Raw genomic sequence first — 15,581 nt, forward strand, 5'->3', positions numbered from 1 at the left:
CATGTGAATAGTTACAAGTAAGACTCAAAAGTCAAGATATTATTAGTTTTTGCAAAGTGAAGGAGGTAAATGTTGTTTATACCTCTGATCCAGGACTTTGAAATATAGCCGGCTCATGTAGAGCACAGATCCCAGGGTCCTGATGTCATCCCCCTCCCATAGCCGGATGGACTCTGTGAGGATTTGCAGCTCCAGCTCCTTGCGTTTCCGCACCTCCTGGCACTGCGCCTGGCAATTACAAACAGGACACTGCTTAAAGACCTGCTGATACCATTGACATATATGTCAGGTCACAACCTCAGTGAGACTGTGTGTGTATCTTACAGACAAACTTCTGAAAGATGCCATGCACTTCTGAATGTCTGCCCTGTCTGGATGACTCTCCTGAAATGGAAAGAAACACACATATTTTTTAAAGTAAACATCACAACACAAACATTGACACAGACGTTTACTCAGACGCACACCTCCATGTGTCTCTCCAGCTCTTTCAGTAAGGTGGGATACTTGTCAAGTCTCATAAATGGTTTACTGAGGCCTGTGGTCAGGGTGAGGATCCCAGGACTGACTGCACCCCTCCCCTCCATAAACTCCCCCAGTGGCTCACTACAAGAAAGCAAAAGATACATGAATTTACTTATCAAGCCATGTTTTTTTTGTTGTTTTTTAAAATCAGTCTTAAAACATTCCTCTTTGACAAAGATGCATAAGCACGAATACTGGGCTCACGAACTGGGCTACTCTGAGAATTTGCTGGATCCCCAAGACGTTGCAGGATATCACAGCAAGCCTACACACAGGTACTGCAAGTGCTGGCGCACAGCAGGGGTGGAAACTCTTGACTTCTTTCCAGTGAAGACGTGTTCATCAGCGATGTGTTCTGGCTTTAATGCTGTTCAGTGCTTGCATGGACTAGGTGTTGGACAGAATTGTGGAAACCAGCAGTTTTGGTACCGTTGTTGGCAAGAAACAGTTTACTGACCTTCACTTTGCAGATGATGCTGTGATCTTTGTGGAATCAATGGACATCCTTATTGCAGCACTTGTGAAGATGAGTGAGGAATTAGGCTGTCCAGATTCGTGACTGTTCTGGATTAAGACTAAAATCCAGGCTTTCAATGACTTCCCGGACTTGGTCATCAGAAGTGTCTCTGTATGTAGTGAAGGTGTTGAACTTGTGGAGAAATTCACTTATCTCAGCAGTGACATTCATGTCTGTAGATCTTGATAATTGATATAAGGAGATGCCTGAGACGAGCTTAAGGAGTCATGTAGTCACTAGACAGAGGTTTTTGATGATGCTTGCATTTTTTTTTTTCCCAGGAGAACAATGTCCAAGTCTTTAGGGTCCTGGAACTTTCTCACTTAGTGTTTGGTTGTGATATCTAGACACTAATCAGAGACCTAGGCCGACGACTAGATGTCTTTAACACTAGGTCTCTTTAGAGGATCCTTGGGTACTGCTGGAATAACTTCATATCAAATGAGAATTTAGGGAGGCTAAGATGAGGAATATCACTTGCATTGTGAAGAAACATCGGCTAAGACATTTTGGCCGTGTGGACCACTCCTGTGGACATGAACCAGTATGCAGGTCCCTCAGTGTTGCGAACCCAAGGAGCAGGAGACGGCCACTGAGATGCCCACTTATCACCAGACAGACAGATGGCAACTTTATCAAACGTCAGGTTAATTTGAGCTTCAGTCACGTTCAGCTGACAGCAGATGTTAAAGTTATTTTTCAACACCAATACAAACCCAGTTTAAATGACTATTACAATCTGAAAAAAACAAAAAAACAAAACACACACAACCAACACTCAAACTGAAACACCCATGAGATAGACTTGACAATACTGTAATCTGTTTTTTTTATAAGCACACATAATGAAAATCAATACTTTTGTGCACACTTGTACTGTATGTAATGGCGCATGAAGCCACAGTCACAATAATAAATTCCAATAAACAATTTTAGGAACACAATAAACATGAAGCCCAGTCCAACCAATGTCATGAGAATTCAAATAGATAACACTGCAATTTTGTATTAATTTGCTAACAAATTATGCCTTTTATAATCTTTCTTTGAGATACATTCACCCTAATCCACTTGCTACACACGTGCATGCACATGCATGCACGCACACACACACACACACACACACACGCCAAAAGTGTTTGTTTTGATCAAAAAAATGTATCTGGTCAATAATCCCTTTGTGTCTCAAACAGCTAGCTGCAAATGCATTCACAATTCCAAACAGCAGGTTGCTGCAATTATAAAACTAATATAAAGAACACCATCAGTCACATTTCCTTAAAATAAAATAAATCTATGCCTACGTGATATGAACTGCCTCGTTTATTTTTTGCTGGTGGAAAACAATGAGTGAAAAGTGAAACTGGATGAAGTTGTTACCTGTGCTGAGTGAGCACATTAACAGCACATGGGTGGTTGGAGCAGTAACCAACATAAAGAGCCTTCACCTGTGGCACCAAGTTCAGGAATAACCCGCCAACTCTTTGCTGGCTCTCTGGTAGCCTAAAGAATAAATAACAATAAATAACTAGCGTTGAAATCAAATAATGAACATAGGGCCAAAGAGATCTAATGGCGTTCTTTGAGGTAACCGTTGGCTATTATTGCCCTGGCAGAGGCGTACACACTCAGTGCCTTTGTAGTTGATTTAACTGCTGTCAAAAGCATACAGATTAATTCATTAGTGTTTAGTGCTACATCACCTGCTAACATTCAGCCATAACTCATTCACGGCACATTTGTACAAAGCAGAGGTGTGACAATTGGTTTTCATTTTGACTTGAGACTTGCAGATTCATGTCTTGAGAGTGACTTGATGGTGACTTACCTCTGGTACAAAAAATCTAAACATACTGAAGATGATTTTTAAGGCAAAGAAGTCAAGTGCTTGGTGATTATTAATATTACTAATAAAATCTTCACACCCTTTGGGTTTTAAACATTTTAATGACATCAAAATATTTTAAAAAGCTATTATTATTATTAATGTTATTAATAATAATAATAAAATTAACAATAATTGCAGGCTTCTCTATGTTACAATTTCAAAAGAAGTATTAATTTAAACTCATAGTAACAACAAATCTCTACAACATAAATTAAATAACATCAATCCTAAATAATGGAATGCGGAAGTATGGGCACCCTTTTGTACAATACAAGAAAGCCTCACTTTCAGAGTCATGTTACTTAAGACAAGTCAAGGGATGGATACATTAACATTTCCAAGTCACTGAATATATGTCTTAAGGTGCCGTGACACTTGCATGACTTTGATCCGCGCACTTGCACGCACTCTGCCGTGCAGGACAGTAAACTCGTCTCAAACTCATTGTAAACTGCTCGCGGCTTCGTACACGTGCTCCAAAAAATTTTTTTGAAATGTTCAAACTCTCAATCATGCATTGATAACGTGAACTTCAAGTGAACCCATCCATCCATCCATCCATTTTCTTCCGCTTTATCCGGAGACGGGTCGCGGGGGCAGCAGCTCAAGCAAAGCCGCCCAGACCTCCCGATCCACACACACCTCCCCCAGCTCCTCCGGGGGAACCCCAAGGCGTTCCCAAGCCAGCCGAGAGATGTAATCCTTCCAGCGTGTCCTGGGTCTTCCCCGGGGCCTCCTCCCAATGGGACGTGCCCGGAACACCTCTCCAGTGAGGGATCCTTGGGGCATCCGAAAAAGATGCCCGAGCCACCTCAACTGACTCCTTTCGACGTGGAGGAGCAGCGGCTCAACTCCGAGCTCCTCCTGAGTGACCGAGCTCCTCACCCTATCTCTAAGGGAGCGCCCAGCCACCCTGCAGAGGAAACTCATCTCGGCCGCTTGTACCTGCGATCTCATTCTTTCGGTCATGAGCCAAATCTCATGACCATAGGTGAGGATCGGAACGTACATCGATCGGTAAATCGAGAGCCTTGCCCCCCTACTCAGCTCTCTCTTCACCACGATGGTCCGATACAGCGACCGCATCACTGCAGACGCTGCACCGATCCGTCTATCGATCTCATGCTCCATCCGTCCCTCACTCGTGAACAAGACCCCGAGATACTTAAACTCCTCCACTTGAGGCAAGAGCACTCCACCGACCTGAAGAGGGCAAAGCACCTTTTTCCGGTCGAGAACCATGGCCTCGGATTTGGAGGTGCCGATTTTCATCCCGGACGCGTCACACTCGGCTGCAAACCGCCCCAGTGCACGCTGAAGGTCCTGATTTGATGAAGCCAACAGAACCACATCGTCTGCAAACAGCAGAGACGAGATTCTGTGGTTCCCAAACCGGACCCCCTCTACACCCTGGCTGCGCCTAGAAATTCTGTCCATAAAAATAATGAACAGAATCGGTGCCAAAGGGCAGCCCTGGCGGAGGCCAATGTGCACTGGAAACAGGTTTGACTTACTACCGGCAATGTGAACCAAGCTCCTGCTGCGGTCGTACAGGGACCGGATAGCCCTTACCAAAGGACCCCGGACCCCGTACTCCCGGAGCACTCCCCACAGGGTGCCCCGAGGGACACGGTCAAACGCCTTCTCCAGATCCACAAAACACATGTGGACTGGTTGGGTGACCTCCCACGAACCCTCGAGCACCCGATGGAGCGTGTAGAGCTGGTCCAGTGTGCTGTGACCAGGACGAAAACCACACTGCTCCTCCTGAATCCGAGGTTCGACCATCAGTTGAATTCTCCTCTCCAGTACTCTGGAATAGACCTTACCGGGGAGGCTGAGGAGTGTGATCCCCCTATAGTTGGAACACACCCTCCGGTCCCCCTTCTTAAACAGAGGGACCACCACCCCGGTCTGCCAATCCAGAGGCACTGTCCCCAATCGCCACGCGATGTTGCAGAGGCGTGTCAGCCAAGACAGTCCCACAACATCCAGAGACTTAAGGTACTCAGGATGGATTTCATCCACCCCAGGAGCCTTGCCACCGAGGAGCTTTCTAACCACCTCGGTGACTTCTGCCTGGGTAATGGATGAGTCCGCCTCTGGGTCCCCAGTCTCTGCCTCCTCTTCGGAAGACGTGACGATGGGATTGAGGAGATCCTCGAAGTACTCCTTCCACCGCCCAACAACATCCCCAGTCAGGGTCAACAGCTCCCCACCTGCACCGTAAACAGTGCCGGTGGAGAGCTGCTTCCGCCTCCTGAGGCGTCAGACGGTTTGCCAAAATCTCTTCGAGGCCGACCGATAGTCCTCCTCCATAGCCTCCCCGAACTCCTCCCAGACCCACATTTTTGCCTCTGCGACCGCACGGGCAGCGGCACGCTTGGCCTGCCGGTACCTGTCAGCTGCCTCTGGGGTCCCACCTACCAACAAAGGTAGGACTCCTTCTGAACATATTAACATACAGAGATCCAAACTGCATGCATTTTCAGTTTTGCAAAAGTCTTTTTAAACAAATGAAAAAAATGACATATTTTATAAATACACATTTATTAGTAGAAACCAACACACACATTAAGTTTTGTGTTGGTTAAATGAATCAACCAATCAGTGATCACAGTCTCAGTTTACCCATAATGTAGTTTGGCATCTGTGTGTTAATATGTTCAAAACTTCAGAATTAGTGCATTATTTTAAAATTAAAAGATATGTGTTATATTTTCACTTTGTACAAATGACAGACTTGACATTAATGTACTTAAATTTCACTTTGTACAAATGACAGACTTGACATTAATGTACTTAAACTATCCGGATTCATTTGGTTTATAAATCAAAACCATAAGTCAAACCTGCTTTCCTTTTCAAGACGTCTGCCTCACAGCTGGACCACTGTATGCTGTCAAGGTAAATGACGCTTCCCTACAGCAGTGGGCAGGGTGCACAAAGACAGAAGTGCTGACTCATCGGCTGTGTTTGGGTTTGTGATCGCCTTTGATTCTATCAGAAGCATTGGCGGTGTTTAAACTCAAAATCGGCTTGTCAGTAGCTGAGAGTGTACCGGAGACAATGCTGAAAGTTATCGGTTACCGGTTAGCTGTAGCTTTCAATAACTTTTTTGGTTTATTGGTTTATTGGTTAAGCATTATAAAAGATAACTTTTCAGTTAGCTGATTAGCGGTTATCAAAGCTAACTTTTTGGTTAGCTGTGCCCACCACTGATCATTGCCAACTTAAGGACTTTAGCACTAAATTTAGCGACTATTCAGACCCATCTTGTGACTGGTTTTTCCCCCCAGACAGGCTGGTTCCCGCCTCCTCCTTTGGATGTTTATTTTTTGCCACAAAAAATTCTATTCATAAATCATTTTTAGCCCAAGTGTTAAGTGTTTCTTCACTGACACACAAAATTAAAGCAGAACAGCACAATAATAAATAAATGTTACAACTGCCTGTGTGTCCCTTGTGCTCAAACATGGTGTTCGTGATGGACAAACTGTGACTAGCACAGAAGTCCAACAACTGAACACCACTCGGGTTCCGATCGGGGAGGCCGTGCTTCCCGATCACCCCCCTCCAGGTCTCACTGTCGCCGCCTACGTGGGTGTTGAAATCCCCCAGGAGAACAATGGAATCCCCAGTCGGAGCGTTATCTAGTACCCCTCCCAGGGACTCCAGGAAGGTCGGGTACTCTGCACTGCTGCTCGGCCTGTAGGCCGAGACAACGGTGAGAGACCTGTCCCCAACCCGAAAGGCGTAGAGACGCGACCCTCTCGTTCACCGGAGTGAACTCCAACACATGGCGACTGAGCTGGGGAGCAATAAGCAATGCAACCCCAGCTCTCCGCCTCTCCCCGTGGGCAACGCCAGAAAAATGAAGCGTCCAGCCCCTCTCCAGGAGTTGGGTACCAGAGCCCATGCTATGCGTGGAGGTGAGACCGACTATCTCTAGTCGGTATCTCTCAACCTCCCGCACAAGCTCAGGCTCCTTGCCCCCCCAGTGAGGTGACATTCCACGTCCCAACAGCCAGGGGCTGTGAGCATGGACCGGGCCGCCGGGCCACCTGCCCTCGACCGCCACCCAATCCTCTCTGTACCCGACCCCCATGGCCCACTCTGCAGGTGGTGAACCCACAGGAGCAAGTGAACGTTGCACAAACAATTCAAAAACCTAACCCTAGGGCCTAACCCTATGTTAATCCCGTTACATTTTTTTTCTGATAAAACAGTATGTGCACACAAGCACATGCACACTCCTAAACATCACAGATAAGAATGTTTAATGAAAATATTTCATGGTAACATTCATTTGTGCACCATTCAGCACTGATTCAAAAGTCAATGTAGTTCCACAGTACACCACTAGATGCCCCTATGTTTTATTATAAAGCAGCTACATTAGGAAGCTGTGCATGACGGGAAGGACTAACTTGGTACAATCCTCCAATGACTGGACAATTATCTGCTGAAAGGTGCTGATCTCTTCCAGGTTCCCCAAAATCAGAGCCACATCTGAGCTGCTCAGTCTGGAGGAAAAAGGACAAAGAAAAGAAAGCAAAACCGTAATGAAAAAAATATATACATCATGATCCAAACACCACAGTATTTGTCATTTCATTTCCATCTTTGTCTGCGAGTCCTACTTGTCACTGCTCTGAAGAGGTCGTAGGTAGTTTGTAAGGAGGCTCTGAAGTTCCTTGGAATATTCAGTCTCTGTTTCTAAGATGTTCTGCAACACCTACAGACAAAAAAAACAATGTTTGCTATCATCCCATCCATCATACACGTCCCAGAGAGTTAAGATATGATGACTGCAGAACTGTTCTTACCAAATTGTAATACGTCTTGCTGATTGCAGAGGTGTCAAAGCCTTTGGGTGGACTCTTAAGGGTACCAGATTTAGGGGATACTTGTTTATCTGGAACCAGAGAACTCAGTTAAAGCCCTAATAATCATACTTATGTCTACTTAAAAGACAGCAAGACACAATCTCTCTTCTGTATTGTTATAGGATCAGGAGACAATCACTGATCGAAACATCTCTAGAACCTTCCATGCAGGTACCCACCAGTGCCTTTAACTTCCCGGACATAGTTGCTAGGAAACCAGCCGGTCTTGCCGTTGAGCATCCCTTCCACCAGCCACCCTCCTCCTGGCGAGTCACACTGATAATGTCACCCTTGTTAAAGGTGAGCTCATCCTCGTTGGTTTGCTGGAAGTTGAAACGTGCTTTGACCAGCAGCTGCTGTCCACTGTTTTCTGACATGTCCTGTAAGGAATCAGGAAGACACGTAAGCATTTAGTGGGGGAGTTGTGATGTCATAAGACAGAAGTAAGTCTTTGATAGACAACAGAAAGACAAATGTACGTGAAATCCATCAATTTTAAAAAGTTAAATATTGTTCAATCTTCACCAGTTGTTGGAATCACAGATTTTTCAATCATTGCTTTGCACCAACAAGTTGGAACTAAATTAGGAATTATACTGAACTTAAATTATTTGGTCGTGCAGCAAGTTTCCTGGTTGTATTTAGACTTTGCTTTGAGCATCGTGTAAGTCGTTGTGTAAATTCAGAGTGACACCTGCTCCCTCTGTCGAGGTGTTTTGAATAATGTGAGCTCTAATTTGTAGTTTTATTTTTTAATTTTGTTTTCCTCTCAGCGCTGCTTCACGTTATGTGTTAATTTAATCCCCGAGTTGCTCCCGGTGTGTAGTGAGCGCCTTGCATGGCAGCACCCTGACATCGGTGTGTGTGTCTGTGTGAATGTGAGGCATCATTGTAAAGCGCTTTGAGCATCTGATGCAGATGGAAAAGTGCTGTATCAGTCAGTTTACCATTTGCCTCCTCCGTCTATGGATTTGTTAAGATTTGACATTTCTTTATACAACACTGTTGAACAGAGTGAAGCACAGATACTAAATATTTTTTATTTTTCCCACAATGCACCCAGTGACCTAGATGTCACTGTGTGGGCTGTCACTCAGTCAGCCATGTGACATTTCACTTTTGAGCGAGATAAGTTCAGTTGTAGTGGCTTGACTGAGACAAATCCTGGTATATTTATTATGCATAGTGACCCCAAGAAGCCGATTGATTTTGGTGTCAAAAGGTCAAAGGTCAAGGTAATTGGCCGTGCATTGTAAAAATCTTGTGAGTGCAATAACTTCTTTCCTAATTGCTGGATTGCTACCAAATGTGGTATGTGTGTTAGGCATGGTGGCAGAAGCCTATTGATTTGGGGACAAAAGGTCAAAATCGCTCAACTGCACTTTGTAAAAGTCTTCTGCAGAAAGGCATCACTTGTTAATTGATAATTATCAATGTTTGCCCATGGCACTGAGTTGGTGCAGAACCTGTGCTTTTTCTTAAGTGGCACCTACATGGACAAAATTAAACCTTTGTCCTACCTCAATTTAACCCAGATGCTACATCAACAATGTTTGCATTATGGAATAAAATCAGGGCATTAACCAGTATTAGGGCTGAAAACCTGTGTGATTTGCTAGTCAATCAAACAAAAATTAATAAACATTAAAAAAAATGCACCCCATACGGTACTCGTTTTTGATTTTCTCCAGTGACATTTGGGTACTTTTTAGTGGGTATAGATAAGTGCAATGGTATTTTAACCATTTCCCTGAAGTGGAAACCAAATTATTATTATTATTTTTAAATAGTGTTTATTTTGTGTTCAGTACACTCATCATTTACACTCCTACTCAATTTCTAACACTAAAAATTACATTCTATCCTGTAAGGACAAACCTGCTAAAACAAGAAGCATGAATTCTATTTAAAAATAAATACACAAAGATAGAACCCTTTCTGTGCAAACCCTAATGCTGCATTGACATGTTGGCTGCCAGCAGCAGACGGTAAACCGGATGATCTGTCGTTTTCAATGAAAGGATGAAGGAAGACCGTCACTCATGACTTGCACTGCGACACCACTTGCCCATCAAAAGTTACAATTTTTCAACTTTAACCGCCTGCTGTAGTGATAAGGACAAAGATAAAACAGAATTTGGTTTAATGGCGAGGAAAGACGGCGTATGAATGTTAGAAAAATGTGAATAATTTATGTGATTTACAAAGAGTTGTATAGTCTCACAAAAAGTGGACTTTTTGAGGAACCATCTGAGCCAGCTTTCTGTTTTAACAGGACATTGTGCAAAATGCTAAAACTGTTGGATCTTTCAATTATATAAATTACTGTCAGTCTCATTGACACTGAAGAATGACCACACCTCAAGTCATCACCTAACAGTGATTCCGTTATAACAACCAGTATGACGGTTTTTTTGTACTGTTAAAATGTGAAGGCAGCATATTCATCATAATGCTGTTCACAGTGGAATAATGATCACTGCACTGAACTGATTTTGGATTATTATCCACTATTACAGTGGACACAGTAACAAACACATACTGTGATATAATCCAACAGAAACTCTAATTAAAATATAAGAACTCTCATTTCCTTTAGCTGATTTATTTGTTCTTTGCTTGTTTCAGTTAAAACTTACTTATTTTTGTGCAAATCTAATGATGGAACAAGTTAAAATTCACTTAACTGAGAAAATTCATTTTGAGCTTTTAATATGATGATAATAATAATAATAATAATAATAATAATAATAATAATAATAATAATAATCGTGATGTTGCAGAAGGGGGGAAGCTTTTGAAAATGCAGACTAAAATTGGGCATTCTAGGGGTACCCAAAGGGGAAAAGCCAGGTACGACAGCCCAAGTCCCTTCATCATGTCCAGAAGGCTGGGGAAGTTTGTTGAGTGGGCAATCTCATTCTGGGTTAGCCAGTACATGGCCCTCAGTGAGGCAGTCAGAGTCCGTGGACATTTTTAAGTCGAGACTTAAAACCTATTTTTAATTCTCTTTCTTATGAGTAGTTTTTATTTTGTCATGTTTTATTCTTTTACTTCTGTTTTTAATTAGGTATTTAATTTTTTTTTATTATTTATTTATTTTAATTTTTTATGTTGAACTGTTCTGTGTGAGGCACCTTGAGACGGCTTTTGTTGTAATTTGGCATTTTATAAGCTGATTAAATTGAAACTGAACAACATTTTATTGAGTCTTAAAGTAAATAAATATGAAATTGGTAACTGGATCCTTAAACTCTGGACATAATAAACTCTACATGGTGGATCCTTGATCTCTGGACATAAACAGAAATAAAATCTGTTAGTTTATGTCAAAAGCATTTCCTTTCAGACATTATTACTGGCATGAATGTCTTTCCATACCTATGAGCTGAGCTCTACAGCTCGCTGTGCTGCAGGTCAGGTTTATAAAAGAATGCCGGACATCTCATTTTGGGAGGAAAAAAATGTTTTAGTCGATTGTAGTTTATTGTCTGTATTGCAAAGTTTGTAAGAGGTGTCATTTTATTTAAAGCGGTGATTCGTTTTGAAGTTATTAATTCCGAGCGGACTCTATCTCAGAGAGACAGAGTCAGAGAGCCGCGCAGTGTTTGAAGCTCGTTTCTCGACTGCAACAAGACAAGAGTCCCAGTTAGTGACTTTAATCCACACAAAAGTGACTCATGATATTTTAATGGCTTTCAGAGGGGTTAAGAAGCGGACTTACCGCTTCTGAAGAGCAGTGAATCAAAGAGCCACGAGCCATTGAATCGAAGCATTGCTTCGATTCACGCTTCAAACTGGAGTCGCGCTGCAGAAACGGTTGATTACAGACGCTGTTTTGAAAGTCGTAATGGTCCAAAATAAGTGTAACGGTTCAAAATTATAGTGTAACGGGCCATAAAGCAAGTTTGCGCTAGCTAGAACCCTGATATATTATCTAAAAAAAAAAAGTCCTTACAGCTCACTGAAATTTTGCCTTTCAAGTGATTGTCTTCTCAAGTGTAGCTTAGAGAGTTTGATGACAATACTTATAGATTTTGTGTTTTTGCAGTGTAGAAGTCTATTATTCAACTTTTCCATGGTGTAGTGTTGTAAAAAGCAAACAGAAATTGCAGTAAATCATTACATCATATTTCCAATACTTGAGAAATGTAATGCATATCCAGTCACCCCAAGTATCATGATAGTTTGTATCTAATCAGGAGATACGTGTATCATACCAGCCCTAAACTCTTCCGACATCTACACATCTTTACATTGTAAGCACAACGCTCATGGTTATTGCGTGACTGTTCCTCTCAAGGCTGTGTGTCCACCTGTAGGCCTTACCAGACTGCGGAACTGGTTCTGCACCAGCTTAGAGGATCGGCTCAGTGAAGCCTGGGAGGACAGAGACTCAAACGACTTAATGCGGTGGGCCGAAGAGTAACGGGCACACACGGAATCACTTCCCACGCCGATATCTGTACAAGGAAGACAAGATACTCACAGTCAGAACCCAAATACTGCTCACTTTTATTCCTGATGCAGACACTGTATACGTACCTGCAGTCACTTTGTTCAGAGCAACCAGACTGCTCAGCACCTTTGAGAAGTTTAGCCCCAATAGCAGGTCACTGGCCTCAAACGGCTGAGGGCGAGAGAAAGAGAAACGTGGCAAAATCAGCCTTTTTAAAGCAGGTCTGTGTCATCACTTGGCCACGCTGCCAACGGTGACAATCAATCGATAACTCTCGTTATCTTTACCGAAGCAGTGGAGCAAACACGAGCTCAGCAGACACGCTGATGGCTGGAAGGCACTGAAGCAGCAGTTATATACGCTACTGGCGGATTTAGATTAAAACGGGCTGGAAACATCTCACACAGCACAAGAGCAAATTATTTCTACTAGAATACTGAGGCACCACTTTTAGCTCGAAAGGAAGTGTAAACAGCGTTCTTACTGTTTGCTAACACTTCACAGCGGTAAATAAATGACACAAAGCAACACAAATAAACTGAGTGAGTCCTAATTAAAAGCAGAAGGTGCATTCATAGAGCACCAGCCTGTCATGTTATAATTACTGTATTAGCACTGCCAGCAAACAGACACCAGCTCAGACTGTGATGCCACACTCCAGTGAGAATCACACCTCAGGGCTGGTTTTTACTTCTACCCTGCTGCATGTCTGCACAGAAGAGAATTATGGGTAATCAAACAATGCAGTTGCTTCTAGCTGTGCATGCATGCCAACTTTCAACAGTGTGGCATCTCTGCTGCACGACAAAAGGAGATGATTGGTTGAATTTAGCACTGTGGTCAGGTGATGGGCTTCAAACACAACAAAGCAACAGAGCAGATGGAGGAGCTCAAGATGAAACAGACAAAATCGCACCCCTCCCCCATAACTATAATATTCCACCTAAAATGGACAACAAATTTGAAATATTTAACATTCCCGAATTTGACTTTTCAATCACTTCTAGAATGAAAATGCTTACATATGGTTTTGGAAGCTAATTTGTAAATATCTATAAAGATTTAGGGTTAGGATATGGCTTTGGGTTTAATTTCTCAGAATTTTTTATTTATTTTTTCTGGAAATTTGAATAATACACTTGGAACCACGCAATGGCTTTGTGCACTTCTGGAAGTCTTGCACAGTAGCAGAATTCTAATATGATCCAGGCCCAATCTGGATGTGCTCACTTTGGGCTTCTGCTAACTAGATTTTCTGATAATTTTATGGTAGGATCATGTTGTACTGCCCCCAGTGGTGGCGAACTATTTAGGCAATCAGACAAGCAACCATCTGCATACATTTTAGTCCCACGCCATTCTCTAGGACTGGATGAATCTTTTCCAGTAAGGAGAGAGCAACACTTGCTGCCAAACCCTGTTGGGATGTGAATCCAATGTCCATACTTCAAACAGAGGAAGCCGGACAGCATAGAGGAGACCCACATAAACACGTGAAGAACATGCAAACTCCACATAGGAGGAAGTGTCAGTGAGCACTTTTGGCAGAAGAAGCATTCATGTCTCTGGGTCCTTGGCCTTTGAAATTGAAAGACATTTGGGACGAGCTTATAGCATCATGAGGTCACTGTATTTGGCGATGTTGATATCTTTGCAGCAGAATGAAAGTCAAAGTCTTTCAGGTCTTGGTGCCACCTATCTTGCTGTATGGTTAGAAAACTTGGACACTCACCAGTGACCTAAAGCAGTGCCTAGAGGTATTTGGTAATATTTGTCTTTGGGGGATCAATGGGTGCTGCTGGAATGCCTTTGTATCAAGTGAGAGTCTCTTAGGGAGACTAAGGGGATGGGTATCACTTGTGCTGTGAGGGAGCGTCAGCTTTGATATTTTGGTCATGTGGCGAGTTTCTCTGTGCATGATCCATCGCATAGTGTGCTGGGGTGTTGAGGACCCCAGTGGCTGGAGAAGGCCAAGGAGACTTCCACGCTTCACCTGGCTACAGCAGACAGTAGGCATGGGCCGGTATGAGATTTGGACGGTATGATAACCGTGGGCAAAAATACTGCGGTTTCACAGTACTATGTATAGTTTTAAAATGTGCTTTAACAACATTATGGCTATTTGCATATGAAGCGCATGTGATTCAGGTGCACTAATTGACGCGATGTCTACAGCTGTGAGCACTATACCACTGATAACATTAGAAAAAATACCAAAATAATAGTCACTCTTTTAGACATGTAGCATCTGCCCCGTAGGAAACATGGCTTACTTGCTTAGGGAGAAACGTGACTGGAATAAGGTCCGGAACTGTGGATGCTCAATACTTGGCCCAGCTTCACCAACAAAGTGCTTGGAATAGATGTATTTGTCCTTCTTGACATGTTTTTGGGAGAAATTTGGTCGACCACAAGCAAGACTCGAGTCCACCACTTGTACTTCTCAGTGGTTTCAAAGATGGGATAAAGTTTACTCCTTCCATGAAAATTCAGTATGGTATGTCTTCTATAATATATTCTAATTCTAAAGTAGAACTCTACTAGTGTATACTAAGGTGTATCTAAATATCTAAAAAAAAAAGAAGAGTATAATAGAAGAGTAAAATAGAGTAATCCATGTAATCAAGCAAAGTAAATTAACTAAAGTAAGTAAACCATGTAATCCTTTGCGGGTATCTTGAATCGCACTTTCGTCCGACACAGGCCATAGCTATGGTGCTTTGTTGCCACCGTTTTTGGCTTGAAGGGCTATTCTGCAGAAAATAAAACGAAAAAGCCAACTTGGTCCTTTTAGACGGAGGGAAAAGTTCAGTGCAGGCTTCGCCTCCTTCAGCCATGATGCAGAGCTAGCTAACGTTAGCTGCCTGTTTGTAAACAGAGACAGAGGTACGCGCCAGAGGTGGTTTTGATACTGTGGCTTTTTCATACCGCGGTATACCGTGAAACTGGTTATCAGCCCATGTCTAGTAGACAGACAGTTATGTTAGAGAGGTGGAATGGACCGGTCGTCTGCCTGGGTGGTTACCCTCCAGGACACAAGGACACAAGGCAGTCCCGAAGCGCAGCGCTACGGCTTGACCCTAGACTTGACTTGAGTGTTGGAACAGTCACACACTGCAAACTTTTCATCGCCACCTTTGCAAACCAGTACTTAAAGAATATATATTACAACTACTATAAGTGCAACAAACCAAAATTCTCACCGACTTCTTGGTTAGTGTGAATTACACAGATTGAACCTCTGTTGGACACAGTCAATGTCTTTTTTTTTTCCTCGCTCACTTCCTGCTTCAGTGATTACTT

General features: G+C 42.9%; 1 protein-coding gene across 1 annotated transcript in view; it reads right to left on the reverse strand.

Annotated features, from left to right (window-relative positions):
* Positions 1–15,581, reverse strand: part of arhgef7a (Rho guanine nucleotide exchange factor (GEF) 7a) — a 52,597-nt gene that overhangs the window by 21,764 nt on the left and 15,252 nt on the right. The window contains 11 exon segments of the mRNA XM_034185874.1: positions 97–228; positions 325–384; positions 468–606; positions 2,423–2,545; positions 7,361–7,456; positions 7,574–7,668; positions 7,760–7,848; positions 7,999–8,058; positions 8,061–8,199; positions 12,149–12,282; positions 12,365–12,449. Of these exon segments, the coding sequence (XP_034041765.1) occupies positions 97–228; positions 325–384; positions 468–606; positions 2,423–2,545; positions 7,361–7,456; positions 7,574–7,668; positions 7,760–7,848; positions 7,999–8,058; positions 8,061–8,199; positions 12,149–12,282; positions 12,365–12,449 (1,152 nt within the window).

This window comes from Thalassophryne amazonica, chromosome 14 (assembly GCF_902500255.1).
Source record: "Thalassophryne amazonica chromosome 14, fThaAma1.1, whole genome shotgun sequence".
In the NCBI taxonomy this organism is placed as follows: Eukaryota; Metazoa; Chordata; class Actinopteri; order Batrachoidiformes; family Batrachoididae; genus Thalassophryne; species Thalassophryne amazonica.